Here is a 27,372-nt window from a genome sequence, read left to right on the forward strand (position 1 = left end):
TGTGGGCTGGAAAAATGTGTTCATGAGACGAGTTGCTGTGGCATTATGTCATGGGCCTTCAGCTGGGCTCTTTTCTCCCCAGCAGATGAGCTGAATTTAAGCATCGGGCTGTGCTGGCTTGGCAGGAAATCTGGTGTTTCCTACTTGTTTCTTCTTCAGGGAAGGAAGGAGCGAACCCACCTTCCCTTGTCCCCAGCCTAAGCCAGGGGTGAAGGGAGCTGTTTTGCAATATGCCTGATCATTCCCAATCCAGGAGGCTCTGACAGCGAGATTTAAGCCTTTGCTGTGCAGAGATGGCTGCGCTGCAGCTGTGTCAGCACCCAGCCCTTCATGCGTACATGAAAACCTCATGGGTCCTAAACTAGATGCGATGGCTTTTATTTCTAGAGGTGTCTTGAGAAATCCCTTGGGCATGGTGTCAGGATGGGGTCCCCATCTCTTCCCCACCTAGCCAGACAGTTCCTGCATCCCCTTCGCCGATGCTGCTGCTGTCGGCCGCATCGTGGCATCGCCCAGCACATGGCTGCTGGCAGCGGGGCTCAACCCCCGGTGCTGCCACAGGCACATCCCCACAACTGTGCCGGCGGTGGTGGGTGCTTGGCTCGCCCAGCAGCCTGGGCACAAGGGAACTGCAGATACCAGGAGTGGAAAATCCCTGGGCTGAAGTCACCCCGTGTGAGTCGGGCCGGGTCTCCGCAGCTTCAGGATCCCGGTCTGCAGGGGATGAAGCAGGCGGTGAGGTTTCCACCACTTCCCCCGGGGCCACCGCAGCCCAGAGCTCTCAGGAGGGATGTTTCCCATGACAGTCATTCCCGCTTTGCTCTTGTTCTCTTTCCTTCTGACTTTCCCCTGCTCAGAATCGTTCCTAAAGGAGAGCCAGGAGGATGGAAATGTTCCTGCAGTGACACTTGATGGGGTTGCTCCTGGCTGGATGTCCTGAGCAGCAAAGGGCTCTCCCGGGAAAGAGGGTCCCCAGCAGCCCAACCTGCTTCTGGGGCTGCTGAGCCTGCGTCACCTTGTCCTTTGCTCACCTCTGTCCCATAGGACACGTTTTGTAGGAGCAGAATTGGTGGTTACGGGTCCCTTGCTCCCTGAAATACTACATTCTTGCGATCACCCTGCTCGCACCCCCTCTCCGCAGCAGCGATTGCCTCCCGTGGGGAGGAAGGGTCTTCTCCTCCCCCTCAGCCTGTCAGTGCAGGTACGGGGGGGACACGGGGTCCCAGGGGGGCAGCTTCAAACAGAGGCGGCCCCGGCTGCTGGTGCATGAGGGTGCCTCGCTCAGGCAGTAGCCGGGGTGGGAGGTTGGAGGTCAGAGGAGGGTCAGGTTTTTGACACGCACTACAGCAACACGGTGGTTAAAATTAGCCCGCAGAGAGGAAACTGGCAGCGTTGTGGAAGAGCAGAAGTTTCCTCTCACGGCAGCCTGGTGCAGCAGGGCCGTGTGCCGCTGCCAGCCCTCGGCTCGCCGCGGCACAGCCCCGTCCAGGGCACGCACCGCTGCTGGCACAGCAGGGTGACGAGCCGGTGTCTGCCAAGCCGGGGCCGGGGCGTGCGGCATCGGTATGGCACGGTGTGGGCATGCGGGGTGGGAGCAGGCAGCGTCCCTGGCCGCGAGGCGCCCGGTTGAGTCACCTGTATGGGGTGTGGCCCTCTCCTCGGCTTCGGGATCCCGGTCCTGGGAGCCTGCGGGGACCCTTTTGGGATGGGGGGCTCTGAGGCTGCTTTGCTCTGTACGAGCAGAGCAAAACCAGGGCAGTTTGCGGGGGTAGGAGGAGCTCGGGCATCACCGCGGACTTTGTCTCCATAGCGCGTAGCACTTCTAGCCTCCGGTTGCTGACTTTCTCCCTATAAATCTGCTGCTCTCCGGGTGTGACGCCGGTCAGCAGGAAGCACCGGGGGAGAGCTCTGCAGGTGCAGAGCCCTGCTGCGAGGGGACGAGGTCCGAGCCGAAGCCGGTCGTGGTGGAGGCGCCAGCGGAGGCTGTGCCGTACGGGACGGGGCCGTGGAGGCACCGGGCTCCCGCACTCTGGAAACTCCATTTGAGAGCCTCATAAATTGGATAATTACCCGAGCTATTGAGTTTCCTTCTGGACAGATCCGTCCCAGCCTCCCTGACGGGGCTCCCCAGTTGGTCTGTGAGATGGGCCCATGGGATGGGGTCAGGCTGGAGATGAGGAGGGGCTTGGCTTTTCTCAAATGCCCCCACCTGCCCGCTCTCGCACCTGCATCCTTCCTCAGCTTTCGGGGCGGGGGGGGGAAGACTCTGGCGATGGAGCCAAAACAAAACAGTAAGGACAGGCCACATCATTCATCTCTCACGCTTCAGCAGGACTTCCCCCCATTTGGTGAGGCTGGGCAGGGGGCTGGCTGCCCCCCGGCAGTCCCGCAGCCCTGGGGTGCACGGAGTGGCAGGACAGGACACAGATCGGTGCTGACTTCGCCTGCCTCTTTTTCCCTGGGGACAGGGGGCTCCAAGGCATGGGCAAACCCCTTCCATTCCTGTTCGGAAGAGGGGCACCCCGCACATCCCCGCAGTGCTGTGCAGTGTCGCCTGTGTCCCCACTGGGCCTTATAGCCCTGAACATTTCCCCCTGGCCATTGCCCATCTGCCTCCCCTTTACACTGACTTTGTTTTCCTTTCCCTCTCCCCAACCCCCTCGTCCTCACCCCGTAGGTTATTGCAGCCGACTGCAAGAGGGTCACAGTTCTGAAGTATTTCCTGGAAGCCCTTTGTGGACAAGAAGAGCCTTTGCTGGCATTCAAGGGTGGAAAATATGTGTCAGTGGCACCCGTCCCAGACGCCATGGGAAAGGAAATGGGAAGCCAAGAGGGAAAACAACTGGAAGATCAGGTACCGTGCGGGAAGAGCGCGCCTCGGTGAAGGAAGAATCACCCCTGTGGGGCCCAGCCTCTGCCTGCCCTGCAGCTCCCGCTATTTATAGCCGGCGTAGCTGCGTGTGCATTTTATGGGGGGAGGCAGGGGGGGGGCAAATGGTGCACAGCCCTTGTCTCCCGAGTGTACTTTGCTCATGCCCTTTCCTGCCAGTCCAACCCGCCTGCCTCTATCTCGCGCGCTGCTATGAGTTCCAGATGCTGCTTTTTCATACCCGAAGCGGGGGGAGCTTTAATAACGTGCAGCGCCGCGGCCCCGGGAGAGGAGGTGGGCGAGGGGGTGTCAGGGTTCAGCTTCAGGATCAAGTTTATAGCCGTGGAGCTCGTTGCGGCGGAGGCCTGAGCTCCAGCCTCCAGCACACGTACAGGAAGAGCTGACATTGGCGCCCCGTCCCTCCCCTGCCTCTCACATCCTGATGTGATTAAGGAATTCAACTCTTGTTTTTCTGCCCTTGCTTGTTCCTGTAGGCCTTGCTTCACTCCAGGCTCCGTGTGTGTGTTTAAGGGCCCTGCCAGCCGCTCTGCAGGTTGACTCTTTTCTTCTGTTTAATCTTGCAGTTGGAAAGGCCAAGGAAACAGGAGAGAGGGACAGGGGCGTTGGGAGCGGGGAGCTGGGTGGCCCAGCACTGCCCAGGCTCGCTCCGGGTCCCCTCCCTGCGCCGGGGCCGGGTGCTGCAGAGCCAGTGGGGGTATTGCCCCGTGCAGGGGACAGCGCCTTGCCTCTGCCGGCGCTGGGTGGCCCGTGGCCTCGTGCACCCCAGGGAGCTGACAGCCGGAGAAGCCCGGAGCAAGAACGTGCTCGCTACCATCCTCGTCCCAGCACCTGGCTCTGGCTGAACAGGGGACAGATTTTAGGTGATTTTTTTTTTTTTTTTTGTCCTGGGGCTCAGAGCAAAACCCCAGGCAGCAAGAGATGTCTCTGTAAGGTGGGAGACCCAGACCCTTGTCCTCTTCTGGAGGCAATGCAGGAGGTTTTCAGGCTGACGCTGCCAAGAGTGTGTGATATGGAAAGATCTTCAGGTTCCACCCGGTGTCATGACAGGGATGCTCCTGCTCTCTGGAGCACTCCTCTTGTTGGGTTAGTCCCTCCAGTTTCTGCTAGGAACAAACACGGGATGGAGGATAGCTCCCTCCTGCCCTGTCCCCGCAGTCTCTGCTCGGCTGTGGGAACCTCTGCATGAGCTCGTTGCACAACCCTGGAGCTTCCTCCTTGGGCTCTGAGCGCAAGGGAGCTTCCAGCTCACCAGCATAACCACCACCAGCCTGGGCAAGCGGATCCTGACTCACCGCAGCAGATCTGCATCTGACACACACTCTTCGCCAAGGCCCTTGTGCGACACTGTCCCTCTGGCAGCATCCCCCCATCCCCTGTGGTCCAGGCTGTCCTGGCAGAGGGAAGTGAGCCTGAGGGCTCCATCTTCCTCCTTCCCATGGCTAAAAAGTCACAAGGAGAGAAGAGTATGTGGTTCTGTGGCCAGGCGGGTGTGCAGTCCGGGTGAAATTATTGAGTATGCGACTGTGCAGTGCTGGGGTTGTTCTAAATTAAGACTGCGAGCTCCTGCCTGAGTCCCTCCTGCTGACACATGCCACGGCAGCCTGCGCAGGGCAGGGAGTGTAGCGATGCTCTTATCCCTCCGGGGGATCCTCTTGTGCAGGATCCATCCCCTGCAGCTCTCTGGGGGCTCAGAGCAGGTCTTTCTGCCCAGGTCCCACCTGGGACCTCTTCCCAGCCCCATCATAACCCTTGGCTTTTGTGCGGGGAAGGGGAGATTGGTACTGGCAAGGCTTGGGAAGACCCGTGGTCACTGCACTAGGGAGCAGGGGGGTCTGGGCAGGCCGAGGGGGCTATCTGGGTCAGCAGCAGAGCCTGGTTCATTGGCAGCACATGCCTGCAGGCAGCTGCTGGCGGGGCATGTGTTGAGGAACAGGGATTTGTGGTCTCCCCTTTGGGCAGGGAGCCACTGGGGAGAGCAGTGAAGCTGGGGGGTGAACTGGGTTGTTGTGGCTGATCCCCAGTTGGACACGAGCCGCTGCCTTCCACCCTCCTCTGTCCCGGAGATTTGGGTGCGTAGGGAGAGGCCAGTGCAGTGTTCACCCTGGGGTAGGAACAGCATGGCCCATTCTGGGGCCTCCAGTTCAGGCAGTGCTGGCATACTGGGAAGGGTCTGCAGACCTCCTGGTGGGGAGAACCAGAGGAGGGTCTCTAGGAGAGGGTGAAGACACAACATTGTCCAGAAGTGCCTGTGTGGGCAGGAGGTTGAAGAACCAGGGACCCTTCAGTTCAGCAAAGACAAGGTTCCTGGCCAGCAGGAGCATGGCAAAGGCAGGCTAGAAGTAGGATACAAATGTTAACAGCGGAAGTAATTAACCGTTGAAATGACTGACCTCGAGATGCAGTGGATTCTCCATCATGTGGGGCTTTAAAATCAAGATTGAGCATCTCCTTCTAAAACATCTGTTCCAGCTCAGCTGGAAGTTTTGGGGTGGGTGCAGGATTCTCTCTGGCCTATTCAGAGATCAAAACGGAGAAGGGGAACGGGCTCCTAGGTCTCCTGCGTTCATGGCTCTGAGTTTCCTGTCAAGATGATCAGGTTGTGTGCCTAGCCTGGGATGAGGCAGCAATGTTAGAGCAGCATTGCACAGCCCCGGTGCAGGCAGGTGGGGAGAAGCAGCATTCACTCTGAGGGATGGGCAGCCCGAACAGCCAGGCAAAGCAGAGAGACAGGGAAATACCATGTTTTTACAGAACTGAAGCCTATAAAGCATCAGTGACTCACCCAGGGTTGTGGGAAGAGTTTTCCAAGGCTAGGGAGTTTGATTTTAGAACAGAGCTTTAAGCAGGGCTGCCCCTGCCCTGCCGGGTCGCTGCCCTCCCTCATCACGCTGCCCACTGTCTCACCTTGTCATTTCCTGGATGTTTACTATTTATTTATTTTGCTTGCTTCTTTTGAATGTTTAGAAATAGTCAGTCGCCCATCAGCAAGCGGTGTGATGGACCGTGCCTGGCAGGGATCTGTCTGCTGGAAGGGGGAGAGCAGAACGAGCACGGTCCCTGCCACCATCATCCCTTACAATGACTTCTCTCCTGCTTTTTGTTTTTCTGCATTTCCTGGAAGAAGGAAGATGATGTGAGGATTGAGGCATTTGAAGATGATTCTGAGGCCGAAGTCAGCGGGGGAGAGATGGACATCAAGGAGCTCAGAGCCAAGAAGCAAGCCCTGGCCAGGAAAGTGGCTGAGCAGCAGCGTCGTCAAGACAAGATTCAGGTAGGACGGGCTGTGCAACTGCAGCACCCAAGCTGGCTGAGGAGCTGCTTTGCTTTGGTACATGGGCTGATCCTGCCTCGCTGTGACGATGACATGCAGCTGTTTCCCTGCCATGTTTCCAATGGCCTCTTGGATGTCGCGTAGCACCTTGAGCTTCCCGGGTGTAGGTGCCCTGCGCTGCCTCTGCGAAACCCAGCAGCAAGCTTAGCTTTGGCCCTTTGGAAGGGCCAAATCGGTGTTGCTGTCCCCACCCAGAGTAAGCTCTGCCCTCCCAGGCCCTGAGATGAATGTTTCGGGGACTCCTGGGACCCTTGTGAAGCCAGACACGGCTTCTCCATGGAGCTGCCAGCACACCCAGGAGCCCTGGCAGGGGAGCGCTTTAGCTGACGGCCGTAGTGCAGTGGGTGCCAGGCAGCGAGCTGTCCCCCCGCCCCAGGCAGACGCTCCATGGCAGTGAGGTTCAGCGAGAAATCAGCTTTCCTGTGCAGCAGGGCACAGGCAGACGGGGGAGAGGGTGGGACGCGAACGGCAGAGTTCATGTGGGAGCCAGCGGCAGGAAAAATAGTCTGCAAACGGCTGCTGCAGCCAGAGCGCTGCTTGCAAAGTGTTGCCATCGTTATGGGAACAAACAGACGGGCTACAGGTGATCCTGTCCTGGCCCTGGCCTGATCTGAGCGTGTTTTCCAGTGGGAGCTGGTGAAGTAAACTGGTTGGACTGGGAGTGGATGCCTGGCGGTGCACACTGTTGCTTTAAGAGCAATCTCACATGCATGGCTGTTGGCTGCCTCGTTGCTCGCAACCCCTCTTCCTCCAGCCTCGCAGCCCAGATGAGGATTTCTCAGCAGAGGAAAAATTCTCCCTGGCTCCCCTCCCCCTCACCTCCGCCCTCTCTAATGCCCAGGGCCCTTCACTTCCATAATTCTTCATTTTCCAGCCTTGAACTTAAGCCAGACACATCTGTCTGGCCATATGCGTGAACTCTGCAGTGTGTGCCGAGGTGGTTGTAAAACAGGGCTGCTGAAGGCCCTACTGGGAGAGCGTGCACATGTGTACCCTCCGGCTACTGGCGCTGGGCCCAGAACCACTGCGCTTCGCTTTTCCAAACCCACCCCAACCTTTCAGATTTCGCCTTTTTTCTTTTTTCATTTGAATTTTTGAGCAATTCATATCAAGGCGAAGGTAGAAGTTGCGCCGGGAGGGAGGGGCCGCCCCCGCAAGAGAGTCCATTATTGTTGGCAGGTACCTGGGTCACATTAATACAAGGAGGAAGAAAGCAGCAGCGAACGAGTGAGAGATTGGAGAGATGGGCTGTAAATTAAAGCGGCCTGAAGCCTTCCAGCCTCCCAGGGTTGTTAAGCGGGAGGTGTAAGTAAATTCCCCACTTCCCACTGCCTTGTACAGACACAGCAAACAGGAACTGCACATGTTCGGGGAGGGCAGCGTGCAGCAGATCCCGGCTCCGGCGACTAGCCCAGCTGCAGCAGGGCCCCCCGGGATGGCCGCTGCCCATCTGCAGGGAGAGTGGGGGCTGCCTGATGTTGTCAGGGGCTTTCTCCCCCCGGCGTGCTCCTCCCTTCCTCCCCAGCCGTGCTGGGGCTGATGCTCGCAGGCGGAGAGAGGTCAAAATGAGGGTGTGGGCAGCTTCAGGGGCTGCACAGCTGAGAGCTGAGGTGCACTTGGAGTCTGAAGGCGCGGGGTGGAGGAGAAGTCCTTGGGGCTTCGGTAAAGTCATCCAGCCCGTAGCAGGCTGGGAACGGCCTGGAGCAGAACATGTGTGCAGGCCCCAGTCCTCTCCCTGCCCTGGTACTGACCGCGCGGCCGGAGACAGAGGAGCAGAGGAACTCGGGTGGAAAGTGCTGCCTGGGGAGGCCAGGTCAGAGCCAGCTCAGCATCCATCCCTTCCAATTGCCCTCTCTTGGCCTGTGATCCTTGACCTTTCTGATCTTCCCAAGAGATTTTGTGTTTCCTGGGACCTGGGGACCTTCTGCCTTCCCTGTTACAGCCTCTTCCTCTTGTTCACTGCTCACCTAAGGGCTTCATGCATCCCCTGCTCTCCGAGTCCCCCTTTCATTATCCTGAGGACAAGCCACAGCTTCTTGTATTCATTGGAGTCCAGCAGATGCGGCTCGTGTCTCAGCGCGGCTGAGAGCCTCAGCTCTTCAGGCACAGCTGCATGGCTGTGCCTGCATGGTGGTGGCGACTCAGGTCCGGAGAGCCCAGGTGCCACCGCTGCCTCTCGTAGAGTCTGTGATGATGCGGACAGGGACCCAGCGTTCGGGGCAAAGCCTTCATCTCTTTGCCATTTGTTTTCTTACTCTGTGTTTTAACACTCCCAGCCCTGAGTTTTCCCTGCTCCCTCCACGCTGCATCCCTTGGCAGAGCGCTCTGTGCCAGAGGGGAGCTGCGAGAATTTCTCGCGGCTAAATCCATTATCTTCTCCGCAGCAGGTTTTCTTACGCTATCCCTGCCTTTGCCATGCTCCCCACCTCTTGCTGCCCTGCTCTGATGCTGCTGGACATCATCCACCTGACATTTGTCCCAAGGTCACTGCTGCTGGTTACCCACCCTGTGTCAGCTGGCAGGGCAGCCCTGTGGGTCCGTCTTGTAGCCCCCAACCACAACCAGTGCTGGGGTCACGTTTACACCTTGAAGGGGATTTGGGCTTCATTGAGCTCCTTTGGTCCCTGCCCTGGGTGTGCACAGGACTGCGGCTCGAGCTGCTGGGGGAGTACAGGTCCAGGCAGGGTAAATGGCAAACAGGGGTGGCCCTCAGCCCCCTACATGAGCTTGGACCCCAAAACCATCACTTTGAGGGGGGAAGATGGGCCAGAGCGGGGTTAGGTCGTAGTCTCTTGCATCTCTGGGCAGCCCTGGTTGCAAGGAGGCAGCCCTTTGCTGCCTGGCCCTGGGTTATGGGTGGCTGCTGCTCCCTGGCTCTGCTGCCAGCCTGCCTCTGCCCTCACCGCTTGCCCAGACTGGGACGGAGCCACCGTCCAGCCCCATGTCACAGGCTGGTGACAGCAGCGATGCGGCGGGACGAGGTGAAAGAGCACATACCTGGGTGCCGTCCAGATATTTGGAGGGATGAGAGGCCAGGCAGGCAGGTGGAAAAGAGGAGGCGGCAGCAGTGCTGCCGGGGCAGGCAGCGTTCTCTGGCAGGGCTGTGTCCCCAGCCAACACCGGGTCCTGCCGCGCGCTCCCAGCCGCCCACGCCGCTTGGCCGGGCCCTTGGTCCATGCTGTTCAGCGTCCCCTGTCCTTTGTGCCGCCGCTGTGCGCTGGGAGCGGTCGAGTTTCCTGACCGGTTGAAAACATCCCACCTGAAACATAACAGGCTCTTCCTCTGGATGCTGCTATTGTTTTGCTCAGCATTACAGAAGCAGCTTAACCGGGGCGGCCAATTATGACATGTCTTCCCAAAATAGCCGCTCTCCTGTCCCTTCTGAGCCCACAGAACGGCCGCCCCCTTAAGATGCAGCCGCTCCTTTGTGGCGGTAGTGTGAGTAAGTGGCTAAATATAGCCGTATCCCATTCACGCTCTCCTCGGCGCACAGGAACAATGCCGCGGGTGCACACGCGCCGACACGCACCTGCCTGGGAGCGGGTGCCTGCTGGCTGCGGAAGACGCACACCCACCCACGGCGGCTCCGCCACGGCGGCGGCCCCGGTTTGCTACCAGGCACGGGGCACGTTTACTCCTGAGGAAGACGCTGGAGACGAACCTTGGGAGGAGGAAGCCCTCGAGCAGAAACTAGAGAGGCATTGTTCTCGGCCCTGGAAAATCCGCCTCCGATCCCCACGGAGCATGCGGGGCTGGAAGGGGCAGCGGCACCGGGTGCCCCCGCGGTTGGAGAGCAGGTCGGGGCAGGAGAAGTGGTAGGAGGATGGTGACGGCCTGTCTGTCCTGGCAGAGCGGTGTAGCCCCGTACAACCCGTCCCAAAGGTGGTGGGGCACTCGTCTCTGCCAGGCTTTTGCTCCGGGCCTCTCTGGCACTGTGGGCAGAGGAGCTCTGGGGTCCATGCGCAGAGCCCCGGGGGGGGGCGATGGGGAGCCCCCTCCTATTCTGTGCTTGTGGCGGAGACCCTTGGATCTCCTCCCTGGCACTCTGCAGAAAATAGCTCCTGGTGGCCCTGGCTCTCAGGGAGCCGGTCCGGTGTCCACACTGGAAGCCCTTGGCTTCCGGGGAATCCCCCAGGTGATCCCAGCTGATGGATGAGCTGGGAATTTGGGACTGTGCGCACAGGAGTGTCTGATCTCAGTGCTGCCACCAGCTGGGGCAGCCGGGGGAGCCACCTTCGGCTCCGGCCCAGCTCCTGGGAGAAGCCCCCATGGCCGGAGCAGGCAGCTGGGCAGGGGGCTGGGGTGGGAGCAGCTCTGACCACCGCAGCCTGCGGGTGCAGGAGGCAGGAGGTGGGGAGCTGCCTGGCTCCGGGGGGAGCAGAGAGCCCTGGCCTCAGAGGTCCCCTGCCACGTCCAGCACTGCAGGGTCACTCTGCCATGGAGCTGTGCAGCATGTTTAACCCCAATAAGACAAGGCTAAAATTTGGCCATCCTAAAGCACTTGGGCCAGGGCGAGGCTGTACCTCCGCTGTTTTAACTGCGCCGCTCTCCCCAGGATCTTCTCCAAACCCCACCTCCCAGCAGGGCGTGCAGGCCACCATCTCCCTGTCTTCACATAAGGGAAACTGAGGCACAGTGGGACCGGCAGCTCGTTTCTGGCAGTGGTGGTGGCACAGAAGCCGGGCCCCAGACGTGGGCATTCCAAGCCGCATCCCCACTCTCTCCTTCCTCCCCACGGGACCGTGCCCCACGGGCCGGCAGAAGGGTTAACGCGGCACTCGCCTCCCTGGTTCCCCGCACATGGGCTCCCTTTCATCTCTGGCGCTGGGCCAGCCAGCGTCCCCATGAATCACAGGCCACTCCTCTCCCCCCCGAAACCCCTTGGCCGGAGGCTTCTGCAGCCTTTTACTCACACAAACAAAAATAAATCTCGCTGCCGGCCTCTGAACTCTGCAAAGGCGAGTTTCCCTCTGGCTCCCCGAGCGGCCCGGAGCTGTGCGCGGGGACTTGGCACGCTCCCCGCCGACCTCGCTCTTTCACTCCCGGCGCATCCTGTGTCCTTCTCTCACCGGGCGGCCCGGCAAGCGGAATGGGACGTGACGGCCGGCACAGGCGTTGCTCGCGGCTGCCAGGAATCGGCTGGGTACAGCCTGCAAAAGCCACCGGGGCAAATGCCACACACGAGGGTACTGCCGCCCTTCCCGCCATCAGCCCCACGCCCCTCGGCCGGAGGGGTGGGTGAGCTTCCTGCTCGCGCTGTGCTCCTGAGGTCACCTGCATGGACTGGGACAAGCCCCAGGGTCGGGGAACCGTATCAGGGCGCAGGCGGGGGTCCCCTCCTGCCGCCAGCCCTTGATCGCATAAGACTGTTGTCGCCCATCGGAGGCTGCGTGGTTTTGCCCCTCACTTCCTGCAAGTTCGGGGCTGTCGACCTCTTTGGTCACCGCACAAGGGACGTGCCGCTTCGCTCTGGGTCTCTGCGTTGGCTGATGGAGCCCTTCTCCGTCTCTCCGTGGCAAGTGGAGCTGGGAGACCACTTGCTGGGAGACCAGCGCCAGCTCAGCAGGGCCTGGTGCCTCCCAGGGACAAGCGTCTCTTCCCACACCCCCAAACCCTGGGGAGAAACCCCACCTGCCACCCTCCTCATGGTGCGGAGGCAGCGGCAGCACCGTGCCGGGCTTGCCAACACAGGGTTCCCGTTCCGCCGGGGAGTGCCAGCACCTCCCTGGGTGAAGGCAGAGCGCAGGCAGGGACGGCACCTGGCGTGTGGCAGCATCTGTACAGGGACTCCGGTGCCATTGTAGCTGCCCCTGCGCCATGGGGGATGCCTGGCCTTGCGCTGTCGTGCCACCTCAGCGCTGCCATGCAGCAGACGGGACCTGGCACCCTCCCCGTCTCTGCCCATCTCCCCTCAGGGCCGATGGGAGCTGCGGCCCCAGGACCGGTGCTGCCAGGAGGCGGATGGGAGGCACGTGGTGAGGTTATGGTTGCTGCCTTGCCTGGAGACACTTGTGGGAGGTGGCAGCATCAAGTCGCCTTGATTTAAAGCCAGATGACAACACTTGGAAATGGATTAAAAACCACTTCTTTCCATGGCCACTGCTGGCCCATGCAGCTCGTCATTCCAGGGTGCCTCCGAGGCTTTGGCATGACTGCAGGAGGGTTCAGATCCCCAGCCTAGGCAGGGGGAGCTCCCCATAACGTTGGGCAGAACAGGGTCGGCGGTTGCCTCCTGTCCCTGGGGCGTGTCTGTGGGTGCGAGCCCGCTGTCGCAAGGGCTTGCATGGTGGATGCGTTCCACAGCAGTGCTGCTGTACTCCGTGGGTGACCGGTTCCTATTAGAGGCAACAAACATCAGCGAGTCCAGGGAAGCTATTTTTAAGCAGAGGAAGCACTAGAATAGCATCCTGAGTTTTTTAAGCCCGTGACTTACTAAAGAGCCCAAGTCCTTCGATAGCGTCGAAAGTAGTATGTGAGCTCTTGGGTCCCATTTTGGCAACTGGCATTGTTCAGAGGTCCAGGTGCAACCCCGCAGGCTTGCTAGTAAGCCCCCAGCAGACCCTTCCCATGTATGGGTGAGCACCTCTGGTCTCCAGCGGGTGCAAAGGGCTCAGCCAAGGACAGCACTGTGGATTTCCAGGGCTGGAACCCACCTGGTTTCCCAGCTGGATGGAGTCAGAAAAGGCAAGGCACGTGTGGGACAGTGAGATACTCAGCCAAGCATCCCCGCCCCACAGACCTCCCCTCCTGCTGCCAGCTTGGGGTCCCTGTGTTAGGATGCCATTGGCAGGACTTGTGTATCCCAAACTGGTTTGGTTTTGCTGTTGTCACCTTGCGCTGTTTCCATCTGGAGTCCCAGAACCCACTTCCTCCAACCCTCTTTTCTCCCCAATGTTTTGTATCAGGGTCAGTCTCTTGGCACCGGTGCAGATAGTCCTGGCAACTGCCTGTCCCATAAATGGTGCAGTTCCCAAAACACCTCCATTTTCAAGACTAGTCCCAGTTGTTCTCCCCAGAGCCTGAACAGGACTGTTCTCCTAGGAGAGCGCGCTCTTGGGGGCTTTCACCATCCCGCTCACCCGTGCGCTGTGGACCTGCAAGAGTTGGTGTTTGAGGTGTGCAGGTGGGATGGATGCAGCCTCCTGCCAGTCCCCTTCACATGATGCCCTTGCTGCGGGAGGCGTGCGTGCCAGCCAGGCTTATCTTCCGCTCTCAGGGTCCACAGGTCATAGGGCTGATGTCCTACTTATCATATGTCCTTCTCCTCCAGGCTGTGCTGAAAGACCAGAGTCAAATGAGGCAGATGGAGCTGGAGATCAGACCTGTCTTCCTGGTCCCAGACACCAATGGCTTCATCGACCACCTCAGCAGCTTGATAACGCTGCTGGACTGCAGGAAATTCATCCTGGTGGTGCCCCTGATCGGTAAGTAGGGCTGGCGCGAGGTGGGGGCTTCCCCTCTCCCCCGGCGCGGGCTGGCCCTCTGTGCCGGCTCCCTCTCTCCCTGCCCCGCGTGCCCGCAGTGCCTGTGTGGTCTGGGGCCAGGCGGCTCGTGCCACAGCCGGCTGGCAACGGAGATGGAGCTGGCATCTGTGCTGCCCTGTCTTGTCCCAGCCACGGCCAACATTCCTTCGGCCCGTGTTGCCCTTCTCCCTCGCTGCCAGCTTTCTGCCCACAGCGCTCAGCGGGCCTCTCTCCCCTTGGTGCATTTGGGGGTGCCAGGGGCTGGGAGAGGCATGCGGGTGTTAAATGGGATTTGGAGGGAATTTTGGAGGGAGCAGGAGGAGGAATTGTTAAACAATCAGAGCAGATAGCTTATCCCAGCTGAGCTGGGGCTTAGGCAGCCTGAGCAAATGGCCGGCCTGTGTCCCAGTGTCTCAGAGCTGCTCAAGCCCAGCCCTTCTTTTTATCCTTATAAAGCTCGCAGTAAAACAGCAAGCTGGTTCCCGTTATTGGTAAACACTCACCCTGGCAGATAACGGCTGTGCTGCTGGGTGGTCTCCCAGGGTGGCGGGAGGATTTGGTTAGATGCCTTTGCTCTGATTGTTTGATCGCGCTCCGGGCTGGAGGTAGCTCTCCTCTGGCCAGTTGTCACCCCGGCACCCGGTGCGTCCCAGTGCCAACCTGGCGTTCAGAGGATCCCTGAGGGCAGCAGGAGAGGCTGGGGCAGGCGCGGGGCTGAGCCTCACAGAGCCCACAGGCTGCAGCCCTGGTCCCAGCTGCAGTTCTGGGAGGCCGGGGGCCAGCTCTGCCCCACCGGCATCTCCAGCGTCCGGGCAGCGAGGTGTACGCTGGAGGTGTACCAGATCTCCTGGCCTGCGGCACGCGGGGGTGCCTGCCCTCCAAGCCATTATGGGGCTTCCTTCTCAACTCCAGGCGTCCAGCAGACAGCTCTACCTGCCCCAGAGCCAACGTCCAGCTGCCGCCCTTCCCCGCAGGGTGAACAGCCTGGCTCAGGAGGGATTCCTGGGGCTGGGGACGGGACCCCTGGGGTGGGGGGAGCAGCGCTGGCCGCCTGCCCAGCTCAGCATGGGAGCTGCCAGGGAGCTCCGTGGCTTGGCGCTGCAGTGCCAGGGCTTTGTGTGGAAGGGAAGGGAAGGAAGCCGGCAGCACCAGCAGAGCCTGGGCAGCCCTGGGGGCTGTGGAGCTTGTTAACACCTGAGAGAGCTGGGACCTGCCCTGGAGCTGTGGCCCTGCCTCCTGGTGCGCTCCTGTGGCTTCTCCAGCCAAACCCCATCCAGGGGCAGTGGTTCCTTGTCCCTGTCCAAGATGCTGCTGCCCTCAACCTGCAAAAGAAGCCTGGCCTGGCCTGCCCTGCCGCAGGCAGGAGGAGCAGCAGTGACTGAGCACCTTCAGCGCTCTCCTGCCCTGCTGCCTCCCTGCACAGACCATCACAGGGAGACAGAGTAACCCATCTCCCACTGCCTGCCACGAGCCACCGCTGAAGCACCCTGAAGCCAGCGACTCCCTTTCCATGCCGGGTGTTGGTCAGATTTCCCCTCGTCCCCCAGGAAAGCCATCAGTGCTGAGACCCGAGTGCAGGCAGGGGGAACCCATCCCCCGGGGTAAGCCGGGGGCCCGTGGCTGCTGGGGACAGAGGCCTTGGTGCCGTGCCCCATCCCCGGACCAGAGACACGCGCAGTGCCCTTCCCCCCGCACGGGGCTCTCCTCCCCACTCTTCCCGGGGATGCAGCAAGGGGTTAAGCGCGCGGCTTCGCGTTGGGTTTGTTTCTCTTGCTCTTTAACCTGCTCCGTGCTCCTTGAGGCTGACCCCGCCATGGAGAAGCCAGGCCTGGTGCAGAAGCACAAACAAGCCTCCCCTTTGAAGCCTGTTTAGCTTGGAAGCAGGAAGGCGGATTTCGGGAGGGAATACCAGCTTTTCCTGTTTGATGTTCCGTTCTTGCATGGCTCCCCCCACCCCCGGGCCCAGCCGTGCATTGTGTGGAAATGGCAGCATCAGGTCGGTAGCAAGAAGAGTCCCTGGCCAGCGAAGAGCAAAGCAGCTCCATGCAGCTTTAATTTGAATACCCAGACAGTGAGTGCCAGTCTCACCATGGAACAGAGCGATCACGCAGGCTCCCTGGGCAGTGATTCACAGCACTGGGGAGAGGCCTCAGACCCCGAGCTCTCTCCCCGAACCCCCAAGGAATGCATAGTTCCCACTTGAACTCAGGACTTGGCTCCAGGCTCGGAAACAATCTTCAGAAATGAAGCCATGGCTAAAACACACACTGTGCACACAGAGGCTCCCTCGCGCACACGTGCACACCAGCTCTCTCGCGTGCCCGGCCTTGCGCACACGCAGCCCTGTGCACGATCGCAGGCAAGGACGCTCGTGCACACATCTGGCCGCACGCTTGTGTGCCCGGCCTCGCCGCTAGCCGCCTCGGCGGCATCTTGCTCGCACACGCGCGCTCGCTCTGCGACGGAGCGGCTCTTCCAGCAGCCCCGGCGCCGGAGAGTGGGTCCCTCCTGGGGCTCTGCTGGGGTCCCTCGGGCTTCTCCTGGGCTTGGGGGGCCGGAGCGGCTGGGGTTCCCAGCCTTTTGGCAGCAGTACAGGAGGCTCTAAGGTTTGACAGGCTCCAGTTAAGGCGAACAGGCTGGGAATCTGCCTAATCCCAGGCGCAGGCTCGTCTCGAGCAGCATGTGTTAGGACAGATGTGCGAACCCAGATGGGTGAGGTGTTGGAGAGAGCGTGTCCCCTGCCGGGACCCTGGGACGGCAGCTTCAGGTGGGGAAAATAGGGCCAGGACGTGCACAGGAAACAGTGCCGGAGTGGGAACTGCCTGCTCCCACGCATGACCCTGTTCCCGTGTGCAGCCCTGCAGCGGGAGGGCAGCAGCTTTTTGTGTCTGAAAATAAGTACAGGGAGCCGAGAGGTGCAGAGCCAGGCAGTGCAATGCGGGGTGGGAGGCATGGTGCTGCTGGCCATCGCTGTGCTCGGAGGCGGAGGAGCGGGCTGCAGGAAACTCTGGTTTTCTGACACCCTCGGGCACACAGGGAGGTGCCATCAGTGGTGGGGCAGGGGGCACGGTGGTGGTCCTGGCGTTTTGGAGAGCAGAGCGAGATGCCCTTAGGGAGTGTTACCCACACGCTGCAGGGGCGAGGTGCCTGCCCTCTCAGGGCCGAGCCAGGTGACCCACGGAGGTGGAAGGCAGCAAAGCTTTTCCAGACCCGCAGCCAAGTCCAGGAGTGCAGGGACACTGCGGCAGCTGAACCCAGATTTCCTGAGCCAGCTCCCAGTGCCCCGGCCCCGAGGCCTTGGCAACTTGCGTGCTCCAGCAGCAGGTCATGGGAGCACCTTGTCCCATAGTAACTGTACCTCCTCTTCCTGTTTGAAGTGATAAACGAGCTGGATGGGCTGGCCAAGGGCCCAGAGATGGAGCACCGGGCCGCAGGCTATGCCCGCCAAGTGCAGGAGAGAGCCAGGAAGTCCATCGAGTTCCTGGAGGAGCGATTCGAGAGCCGGGACAACTGCCTGAGGGCTCTGACCAGCCGAGGCAACGAGCTGGAGTCCATCTCCTTCCGCAGCGAAGACACCACGGGGCAGCAGGTAAGGGACATCCCGGCCCCAGGAGGCCGGGACGCAGAGGTAGTGATGCCAAGGGCTGGAGGCTCTTCACCAATGCCTCCTTGGGGGAAACCATGCACCCTGGGGTGCGTGAGCTCTGGGCAGGGGTAGCTCTGGCCCCACCTTTGCAGGCGGCTGAGCAGGCTCCTGCAGGCTGCATGTGTTCCAGCTCCGAGCAGCCCTGCTCTCTGCTGAGCTGCGGCAGTGTCTCGAGGGCAGTGCAGAAATCGGGGTGATGGGGTTGCAGGGTTTTTTCCTGCCAGGGGTAACGGTGCCCTTTTCTTCCAGGGAAACAATGATGACCTGATTCTGTCCTGCTGCCTCCACTATTGCAATGACAAGGCCAAGGATTTCATGCCCTCCAACAAAGGTAGAACATCCTCACGTCCTCCTTGTCCCTTCCCTGTTGCATCCCACGGACCCTTCTCGTTTCTCTTTCACGGCTCTTGGAGCCAATCCCTCCCGCATTTTGCCTCTTTCAACACCAAGGTGCCACCTCCTGCCTCTGCTCAGCCCTAGGCTGTGGCTCTCTCACCGCACCGCCAAATGCGCACCTCACTGCGCTGGGGATGCCCCAGCCTGTGAGAAACCCACCATAAATGTCCACCGAGCAATTTTATGATGCCAGGAGTGGTGATGAAGGGCCAGAACAAGCCTCCTCCCCGCAAGCCCCAGGGCCTCCTGGCCAGGGCCCTTTTCCCCTCCTGATGCCCAGTTGGCATCAGCCACGTGTGCTGGGACCAGACAGTCCCCGGGCTGTTGCCAGGGCAGTGGGGATGGGAATCACATCAGCAGCTGCCCAAGAAATCAACCCACATTTGTCAGCGCGAATTCTTAGCAGCTTAACTTGTCAGATTCACAGAGAAACCGTCACCAAATGTTTATGTGCAAATGATGCTGAATTTTGAAATCATGTGGATTATGGGGAATGGGGCCTGACAAGCTGACAGCCTCTGGTTTGTAACAAGGAGGCGCGTCACCAGCACGGAGCAGAGGATGTTTATTGTTACACATTTCTTAAAGCGTCCGCACAGAACCTCACAATCACGCTTTCGGCAGCCTTCGGCCCCAGGCCTGCCCTCCCACCGAGCCCCCGCTCCCCTTCCTCCCGGCACGGGCCGGCCGGGGCGCTCGCCCCGACATCCTCAGCCCAGACACCGTGACTGTAGCCCGCGTTCCTGGCCACCCTCCCCTTCCCCTTGTCCTGCCGCTCCCCACGCAGCCAATCTAGGCCCATGTTGGGCTCCCATAAACTCTGTTTTTTCCATTCCCGTCCTGGCTCGGAGGCACTGTGTTTCCTGTGCTCATAGGAACAGTACTCTGGTCACAGGACCCAGCTGCTTACACATACCCCATATGCTTCCCCTGCTTCGCACACACGTAAGCGTGGCTCCCACATCCCAGCCCGGCGCGTTGCGTGCGGGGCAGCTCATCCATCTGGGGGCAAGATCCCTTCGGTTATTTCTCAGGCTTCAACTCTCTCTCTGGCTGTCTGAGCCCCAGCCAGAAACGCGTTGGTGTCAGTGGCGACTCCAAAAAGCTTCGCAAAAAATAAGGGGTGGTTTTAGATCTTATAATGAGCTCACCAGAATAATAGCACCAGCTTCCTGCTGGAGCCAGGGTCGCGGGCCATCTTCCTGGCCTGGGTCAGGCAGAGGGACCTCCTCTTCCCTGCCTGCGGCGCGGTGCAGCACCCTGTGCGGGCAGCGGGCAGCATGGGACCCTGGTGCTGCTTGCCAGCCTTCCTGGCCCTGGGGCCGCAGGCAGAGATCACAAATCATCCCCCAGCCAGCGCAGGGCGGGGAGAAGGCGGCCTTCGAGATGAAGTGTTGTCTCCGAGCCGCGCCGGGGAAGCCTTGGCAGGGAGCGGGGAGCTGGGAGTGCCGCTGGGGCGCCGGGCGGCCCTGCCGTGCTTTGGGGTGCAACACCCGATGCGAGGGGTGAGGGTGTCGCAGCATGGGGACAGCACGGTGTGGGACGGGTGCAAGGGCTGGGGCAGAGCGGGGAGGTCTGAGCTTCACACTGCTCGCTCTCTCGTTGCAGACGATCCCATCCGTTTGCTCAGGGAAGTGGTTTTGCTGACGGACGACCGGAACCTGCGAGTTAAAGCGTTGACCCGCAACGTGCCAGTGCGGGACATCCCCACCTTCCTCAAGTGGGCCCAGGAGGGCTGAGGGGGCCGAGCGGGGCTGACAGCCCCTGAGCGAGTCACGCAGCCTATTACGGTGGGAGACCGGCTTCAGCGGCAGCCCTCACCGCACGCCGCCACCGCCTTCCAGCCCACCACGAACAATAAACGCCTTCAACCCACCCCAGAATGGCCATGCTGCGAAGGGCCCCTCCCCGAGGGCAGACCAGCTGGGAAGGTCATTGCTGTGGATGGTTCACGTGGAGGCTGGGCCGTTGAGGGTCCCACCAGCCTTTGGGCAGTGCCAGAGCGGAGCTGGCGAGCCCCACTGGCTAGGGAGGCTTTGGGTGAGCCCGTGCCGGATCGCCAGCCTTTTGCTTGGTTTGCTTGGTTGAGAGAGCTTGAGTCACAAGTCAGTGACTCTTTGGGTTTGTAGGCTGCGTAGGGCAGAGACCAGGGACGCGCCAGCGCAGACTTTGGGATTGCTTCGTCTAGTTCGTGCCCCTCGGAGAGGCCGTGGACTTCAAGGGGCAGGTTCCCTCCTGCCCCAGCTTGTTCGTCCTGCGTGGCCCAGGCAGCCCCAGGCCTCCAGCCCCTTCCCCACCTTGCGCCCGCCCCACGCGGGGCATGCTGCTTGCAGAGGTGCTTGGCCTTTCCCTGGTGCAGGGTTTGCTTGTTGAGTTTCATTTCGGACTTCAGTATGGGCTAGTTTTCAGGTGTGTGCCCTGCCTGCTTTGCTGGGGCGAGGCTTTGAACACCACCCCCAGTTCCCCCACGGCTGCTTTCTGTTCTGCTCCCCTGCCCACCCCAGCCATTATCTGCCCCTTCCCTCCTCCCCCACCCCTTCATCCCACCCCACTACTTTTAGACACATTTTTGACCCAAGACTCAGCGTGAGGCTAACAAAATCCTCCAAGGACCCCAGGACCGGCTGTCCCACAGATCCCGTGTATCCTCACATCACCACGGGCTCCTCCTGCACGTGGGATCCAGCTTCTACCCTTGGCTGTTGGGGCTGCACAGCGCTGGAGAGAGCCGGGGCAGCACCCGGTCCCCCCACTGCTTGCCCAGCTGGGAGAGTCCCCTCTCGAGTTGCCCCTTCGCTGTGGAGGGAGCCGAGAAGGGACCCCGCTGCCTCGTCACTGGATCATACCATGCCAGGAGCTGGTACAGGGTTGGGGTGTTGCTGAGCGCCCCCCCGCCCCCGCACACGCGTTGTCCCATTACCAAGTGTCCCATCCCCGGCCCAGTTACACGCCAGATACAGAAGCTAAGAGGGAGCATTAACCCGTGAACCAGAGCCCCTGGAGCTCTGTCAAGTCCCAGTCCCATGAGCAGAGGGTGGGAGTGACCCCAAGGCCATCCCCGGTCCCTGCCGGGGCGCCGCGGCCGTGGGAGGGAAGCGTCAAAGGTGGCAGAGGAATCAGTAGGACGGAGCCCAGCGTTTTTCTTTCCTGCGTGGGTGGCTCGGACCCAGCGTCTGCATCAGGAAGCCCAGCATTACCCCTGCGCCGGCCACCCGGCCTCACGGCGAGGGCCAACGCCGGGGTTGGAGCCTTGGCAGCGCCCAGCTGCGGTGGGGCTGCACAGCGACAGAGACGAGCGGGGTTGTGCTCACTAACCTGTGCCGGACAAATGTCCCAGCTTCAGGGCACCGTGCAGGACAGCTGCTGGTGAAGGAGGGTCTGTGCTGCGGGGCAGAGCCTGTTCGACAGAGACTTTGGGGTGCCCACACCTGCTGCAGGGCGCACGGAGCCATCAACGTGGCTGAGCCCACCCGGGGCCACAGCGCACACAACACCCACGCCCCGATTCGGTGCCCACAGCCGCGTGCAGCACCGCGCTGCCTGTAGACTTTGCCTTCTCCCCAACACCGGGTGTTTAAATGTTTTGTTTTCTAATGGAGCTGCCCCAGGGCTGCTTTGCAAGGCCCATCCTGGGGTACCACAAGCTCGGAGGGACCTGCAGCTCTGCCGTGCCACGGTCTCGGCCGTGGGACAGAGGTCTTGCTGCAGACCAGCCGGCAGAACGGCGAGCGGAGCGGGGACTCGCTGGCTTGAGCACCCCGTGCCTGGGGCCATCCGTGCCAGGCTGCTGCCCCGAGGCCCCGCAGGGAGCCCATGTCTTGGGGAGGCGGCCGCATTCAGGCTATTTTGTTAAGCTGGTTTTAATAATTTTTAGTGTTAAACACTTCTCTGTGCAGCGTGTTGTTTCCTTTGCCGTTGGCGGGCGCGTTGCTGTAAAAATTGGGGCAGGGGTGGGCGCGGGGGGCACCGGGGAGGGACCGCAGCGGGACACGTTTGCGCTCGCAAGGACGACGGCAGCGCCATCCCACCTGCAGCTGCCGCTGCCCCCCAGCCAAGGGGTCTCTGGGCAAACCAGACGGATGGCAAAGCCCCTTGCCTCCCCTCCCTGCAGCTCCGCACCCACCGTGTCCACCCAGCACAGCCTGTGCCCCCCGGGCTCACCTCCCAGCCCCACTCGGTGCTGACCCCGCACCAGCCAGAGAAGGACGCGAGGCCACGCACGTTAATGTCATTTTATTGCTCATTTGGTTTCGACTATAGAAAAAAAAAAAAAAAGGGCGAGGAGCCCGTGTACAAATCGGACGTGATACAGAGGAGGCCGGCGGCCCCGCTGGGCGCTGCCAGCTGTGCTTTGGGTGCTGCTGCCGCCACTCACCCCACGGCAGCTCCGGAGGGACGCTGCCGGCCCTGGGGAGCCCTGGGGGGGGACCTGGGCAGCCCAGGGGGGGCGAGGGGGGCACCTGGGCAGGAGCGGCCGGCTCAGGCTAAGGCACAGTGGCTGCGAGGCCGGGGACGGTCGCTGCTGGCGGCCGCCCCGGGGCCTCGTGTGCAAAGGAGAGGAGGGGGCTTGGGGGGCGGGGGAGAAGCTTCACATTAGCCCCAGGCAGAGGGATCAGGGCACGGGCCGGGGGGGTCCAGGCCGGCGGGGGCTTTGCCCGCACCGAGCAGAAGGCAGGAGAGGGGGTGCGGCAGTGGCAAGGGGTGCCCGGCGGTGGGCCTCGGCCCCGGGTCACCGCAGCCCAGCCGGGGGCAGCCCCTCGCCTCCCTCAGCTCGGCCCCCCCCGGCCCCCTCCCGCAGCCCCTGCCCACCTCCCCGTAGCTGACAAACCAGGCCGCTTTGTCTTTGTCGTGAACCCCCCGGCCCAGCCCGGCCGTGCTGGGGACGGGCATCTTTGGCAAAAAAAAAAAAAAAAAAAAAAAAAAAAAAAAAAAAATCGAGGCAAGTGGCTGCCTGAGGGCAAAGCCGCCGGGTCCCTGGGCCCCCTGGGGCCCCCCGGGCATCCCTGATGGCGAGGCGCCTGCTGGGGCAGGGCCCAGGGGCTCAGTCTGTGACAGGCCCTGCCCCACCTCCCGAAAACACGGGATGCCGGCGGCCAAGACGCCAGTTTTGGGCCGGGAGGTCAGTGCTTGCTCCGGGGCGAGGAGCATCGCGATTCCCCGGCCCCCTCCGGCACGACCCGACCGCCGTCCCCCCACCCCACGCCCTCTGCTCAAACCCCACCGTCCCCCTCCGTCAGTCTGTCCCCGAGCTCCCAGCATGGCCGCGGGGGGGTTTGGCCGGCACGCACACCCCCAGCCCCGGCACAGCCACGCTCGCCGCTCCCGGTCAGGACGGCCGCCGGCAGCTCGGAGGCGTCGCTCCGGCCGCCACAGACGAACTACTCACGGGCCCGCGGCGGTCGAGGCAGCACAGTCCGGGTCCCGTCGCAGCAGAGCCGAGCGCTGGCGGGTCCCGCCACGGGGCCGGGGTGTCGCGGGTGGCTGCCAAGGGCGTCCCCCGGCCCGGGGGACAGTGCCGGGGACAGCCCTGAGGTAAGGAGCGGGCTCATGTCCTCCAAAGCCTCGGGGCGCAGCCCGGCCTCACAGCTTGTGCTTCGCTCCCGCGCCCGGTGCCGGGGGCCCGGCAGCCCCCCACAGCAAGGAGGGGCCGCGCCACGAGGTCAGTCCCTGAATTATCGGCTTCTCCCGGGCAAGCCGGGGCGCTCATGGCGGGACGTGCCGTCCAGCCGTCCCGGGGCAGCTCTCATGGGACCTTCCGCTACGAGCGAGTTCTCCGGGGCCATCGGCAGCACCGGGGGATGAGCACCCACCGCCTCTCACCCCCCCCCCCCCCAGCTCCACGCGGGGCAGCGAGGGGAGCCCGGCGGCCCCCCCCACCCCCCGGCCGAGCCGGCGCTAGGGGGGCGAGTATCGCTCTATGGTCCGGGCGGCCTCGGCGTGGAGGTGCGGAGCCTGCGCCAGCACCTCGGCCGCCTTGTCCTGGCTCAGCCCCAGGTGCTCGGCCGTGAACTTGGCCAGCGGGTAGAGGCTCTCCATGGCCTTGGGGTCGCTGAGGAAGTGCGAGGTGTGGGAGAGCAGCTCGGCCGCCTTCTCCTGCTTGAGCCCCAGCTGGTCGGCGGTCAGGCGGGCCATGGCGTAGACGCTGTCGGGGAAGTCCAGCTTGGCTTTGCCGTCAGGGCCGGCCGCGTGCATCTTCATGTGGCTGATGAGGTTGCGCTGCTGGGCGAACTTCCCGCCGCACACCTGGCACTCGTAGGGCTTCTCGCCCGAGTGGATGCGCATGTGCTCGGTCAGGCGGTACTGGCGGGTGAAGCGCATCCCGCAGGCGTCGCAGGCAAAGGGCTTGAGGCCGAGGTGGCTGCGCATGTGGCGGGTCATGGTGCCACGTTGCGTGAACTTCTTGCCGCAGATGGTGCAGGGGTAGGGGCGCGTCAGCCAGTGCGTCTTCTCGTGCTGCCGCAGCGTGGCCGGGTCCTTGTAGGACTTGTCGCAGGAGGAGCAGCGGTAGGGCCGCAGGATGTCACCCAGGCCCGGGCCACCCTTGTCCAGGAAGGGCACGGCCTGCTCGGCCGCTGCCTTGTGATAGAGCTCCTCTTCGTTGTGGGCCTCCACGTGGGCGTTGAGCTGCTCGGAGCTGGGGAAGCCCTTGCCGCAGGGGATGCAGACGTATAGGTTGTCGCCCAGGCTCTCCGGCTCGTAGCCCAGGTGGTTGCAGTAGCGGTCCAGCGCGTCGCCGGGTGAGGGGCCCTCGCTGCTGCCCGTCTCCTCGCTCGTGCTGTTATCGGGCTCCAGGTCATTGCTCTCCACGCTGGGGTAGCGGGGCTGCGGCGCCGCGGGCGGCGACTCGGCCTTCTCCTCCCGCTCCAGCTCCTTCTCCGCCTCCCCCTCGTCCAGGTAGGGGCCCAGGGGCTCGTGCTTCATCCAGCGGTACATCAGCTCGCGCCCGTCGGCACGGGGCAGCGGGGGCTCGGCGCAGGGCGGCGTGCTGCGGAAGGGGTCGGGGGCGTGGGGGTGCCCCCCCGGCTCGCCGCCCGGTGGGGAGTCCTTGTAGGCGGCGGCGTGGCCGGCCAGGAGGCCGGCGCTGACTGGGGGGCTGTCGTGCCGTGGGGGCAGCGAGGGCTCGCGGGGCTCGCCGGGCAGCAGGCGGTCGGTGGGCAGGAGCTGGGCGGAGGGGCCGGTGGGGCTCTTTTTGGAGAGGTCGAGGCCGCAGGGCGGCGAGCAGTGGCGCTCGGGCGGGCACAGCCCGTGGGGGTGCAGCGGGGCGCCCTGGGCGGCCGAGGCGTACAGCTCCCCGCACTGCGTGTTGAGCGGCGCCGCCGGCTCCACGGGCGGCAGGTCCACGGGCCGCGGCGTCCCCGAGTAGCAGGCCTGGATGACCGGCGTGGCAGCGCGCAGCCCTCGGCCCAGCTTGTAGGGCGCGTAGCCCCCGCGCAGGTGGCAGTACTTGCCGCTGCGTTTCAGCTTCTTCTTGCAAAGGGCCACCAAGCCGGGGATCTGGAGGTAGCTGGCGGCGGCCAGCACGGCGCCCAGGCTCTGCTCGCCGCCCGGCTCGCACTCGGCCAGGCGGCCGGTGTAGATGAAGTCGAGGATGAGGCGGAAGATGCCGGGGCTCACCATCTCGTGGTCCAGGTTGAGCAGGTTGTCGTGCACCACCAGCGACTTGAGGTAGGCGCTGCTGGCCGCCAGGATGTTCTTGTGCGCGCGGAAGAGCGCGTTCTGCACCACGATGATCACGTCGCACAGGAAGCCCTTGGTGCGCTGCGTGTTCAGCTGCAGCAGCAGCTGCCGCGAGTGGCTCGGCACCTCCATGGCGTCCAGCATCCCGCTTCTCGCCCGCCGCCCTGCAACACAACCGCCCCGTCAGCGGCGCAACCGGCCCTGGGCGCTCGGCCCGCGCGTGGAGGGGGGGGGTGTCGACCTGCACGTCGGGGGGCTCAGCCCACGCGTGGGCTGGGGGGGGGGGGGTACGGGGAGGGGAGGGGGGGGTGTCGGGGCTCAGCCCCCAGCCCCGCACGCCGCCGCGTCCCGGCCGCTCTGCGCGGCCGCCTGGCCGGTGCCACCGCTTATATGGGGGCTCGCTTCTCGGCGGGCCGGGGGGGCGGGAGGGGGGTGAAAACCCCCGGAGGCTTTTGGAGAAAGTGACATCACCCGCCGCCGCCGCCAGCGCCGCGCCCCGGCCCCGCCGGCGCCCCGGCCCCCCCCGCGCCCACCTGCCGGAGGAAAGCGGAGGGGGTTTGGGGGGGGGGGGACACCGGGCCGGTGCCCCCCACCCCTCCGCATCCCCCCCCCCCGGGGCCGCCGCCCGCCGTTACCTGCGCAGCGCCGCTGCCCCGGCTCCCCGCGGCTCCTCCCCGGTTCTTATGCGCCCCGGTCCCGGGAGGCGGCCGGCCCGTGCCCCCCCCAGGCGCCCCCCGTTTCCTCTCCCCCCTACTCCCCCCCTCCGGGCGAGGTGAGCGGGGGGACGACCGGGGAGGGGGGAGCGGGACCTCCCCTCCCCGCCTCCTCTCCGGTACCGGTTCCCCGCTCCCAGGTGGGTGCGGGAGCTGCTTTTTGGAGTTTGGTTGGTGGTTTGGGTTTTGGGTTTGGTTTTGGGTTTTTTTGTTTTTTTTTTTTTTTCCCCCCACCCTATTTTTAAATTTTTGGGGTCTCCCCACCACCACCCCTGCTTTACCTGGGCGCCCGGTGGCCTCCGCCAACCAGCCGAGGTCTCGGTGAACTCTCATGGCTCAGCCCCGGGGGGGCCGCCGCCGGTTGCTGTTCCCCTCCACCCTCCTCCTCCTCTGTTGCTGCTGTTCCTCCATACCCCGCGCTCCCGGCCGGTCCGACGGAACGGGAGGAGGAGGAGGAGGAGGCGGCGATGGAAGAAGCAGCAGCGGTTCCTCGGGGTTCCCGACGCCGCCAGCTCGGAGGTGAAACCCGGGCTGCGAACTCCCCCTGACCCCGGCCTGAACTCCGAGCAGCGCCGCTGGCTGTTAAAGGGACGGCGGGAGGTTTTCCTCCTCCCATCCCCGGGCGGGGCACCGACAAGCCGGGCCCCCCCTCCTTCTCTTCTTCCCCTCCCTCCTCATCCCGGTCTCCTCCTCTTTCTCCGACACCGCTTTCCACTCTCCCGGTCTCCTCCCGCCCCGACCCCCGCCGTCCCCTCGGGGGTCCTCCATCCTCGGGACAGCAGCTTTTTGGCTGGAGCCATCGAGGGGGGAGCCCGGCCCCCCCCCTCGATGGCTCCAGCCAAAGTCTGATGTCCCCGTCCCCCCCCCCCGCCCCCCGGTACCGCTCGCAGGGCGCCATCTAGCGGCTCCCGGTGCGCTCCACCCCCGCCGGTTACCGGCGGCGGCTCCTCCCCCGCGCAGGTGCTCGGTGGGACCCGACGGGGCGGGCGATGGGGAAGGGTAAAACGTGTGCGGTCAGCGTCCTCGCTAGGGATGGGTTGCTGCCTTTGCTTCTCCCAACCCCCAGGGATGGGTGCTGACACACGTGGAAGGGGCAGCACCCGCTGGGTGGGGGAGCTGGGGTGGGTGCTATCAGCGCAGGGTGCTTAAGGGGGACCCCCAAATGCGTGCAGGTGATGTGGGGAAGGGTTTTGAGAAGGTGGGGGGGGGGGAAGGCAGCCGGGCCTAATTTGCTGCTGGTGGGGGAAGGCAGAAAG

General features: G+C 63.1%; 2 protein-coding genes across 3 annotated transcripts in view; one reads left to right on the plus strand and one right to left on the minus strand.

Moving 5' to 3' along the window:
- SMG6 (SMG6 nonsense mediated mRNA decay factor) overlaps positions 1-20,023 on the plus strand; it is a 114,586-nt gene extending 94,563 nt beyond the window's left edge. The window contains exons 14-19 of one of the 2 annotated variants that reach the window (XM_075719674.1): positions 2,678-2,854; positions 6,012-6,161; positions 13,492-13,645; positions 17,062-17,273; positions 17,580-17,661; positions 19,335-20,023. In XM_075719674.1, the coding sequence (XP_075575789.1) occupies positions 2,678-2,854; positions 6,012-6,161; positions 13,492-13,645; positions 17,062-17,273; positions 17,580-17,661; positions 19,335-19,465 (906 nt within the window). In that variant the 3' untranslated portion in view covers positions 19,466-20,023. The remainder of the gene's footprint in view (positions 1-2,677; positions 2,855-6,011; positions 6,162-13,491; positions 13,646-17,061; positions 17,274-17,579; positions 17,662-19,334) is intronic. The other variant, XM_075719675.1, reaches the window with a different exon arrangement.
- A 3,598-nt stretch (positions 20,024-23,621) lies between these two features.
- HIC1 (HIC ZBTB transcriptional repressor 1) lies at positions 23,622-26,449 on the minus strand. The gene is made up of 2 exons (XM_075720099.1): positions 26,398-26,449; positions 23,622-25,567 (listed from the first exon to the last, which is right to left on the minus strand). The coding sequence occupies exons 1-2, from the start codon at positions 26,447-26,449 to the stop codon at positions 23,622-23,624; spliced, it is 1,998 nt and encodes a 665-aa protein (XP_075576214.1).
- Positions 26,450-27,372: the final 923 nt, after the last annotated feature.

Source organism: Pelecanus crispus, chromosome 12, assembly GCF_030463565.1.
Source record: "Pelecanus crispus isolate bPelCri1 chromosome 12, bPelCri1.pri, whole genome shotgun sequence".
NCBI lineage: Eukaryota > Metazoa > Chordata > Aves > Pelecaniformes > Pelecanidae > Pelecanus > Pelecanus crispus.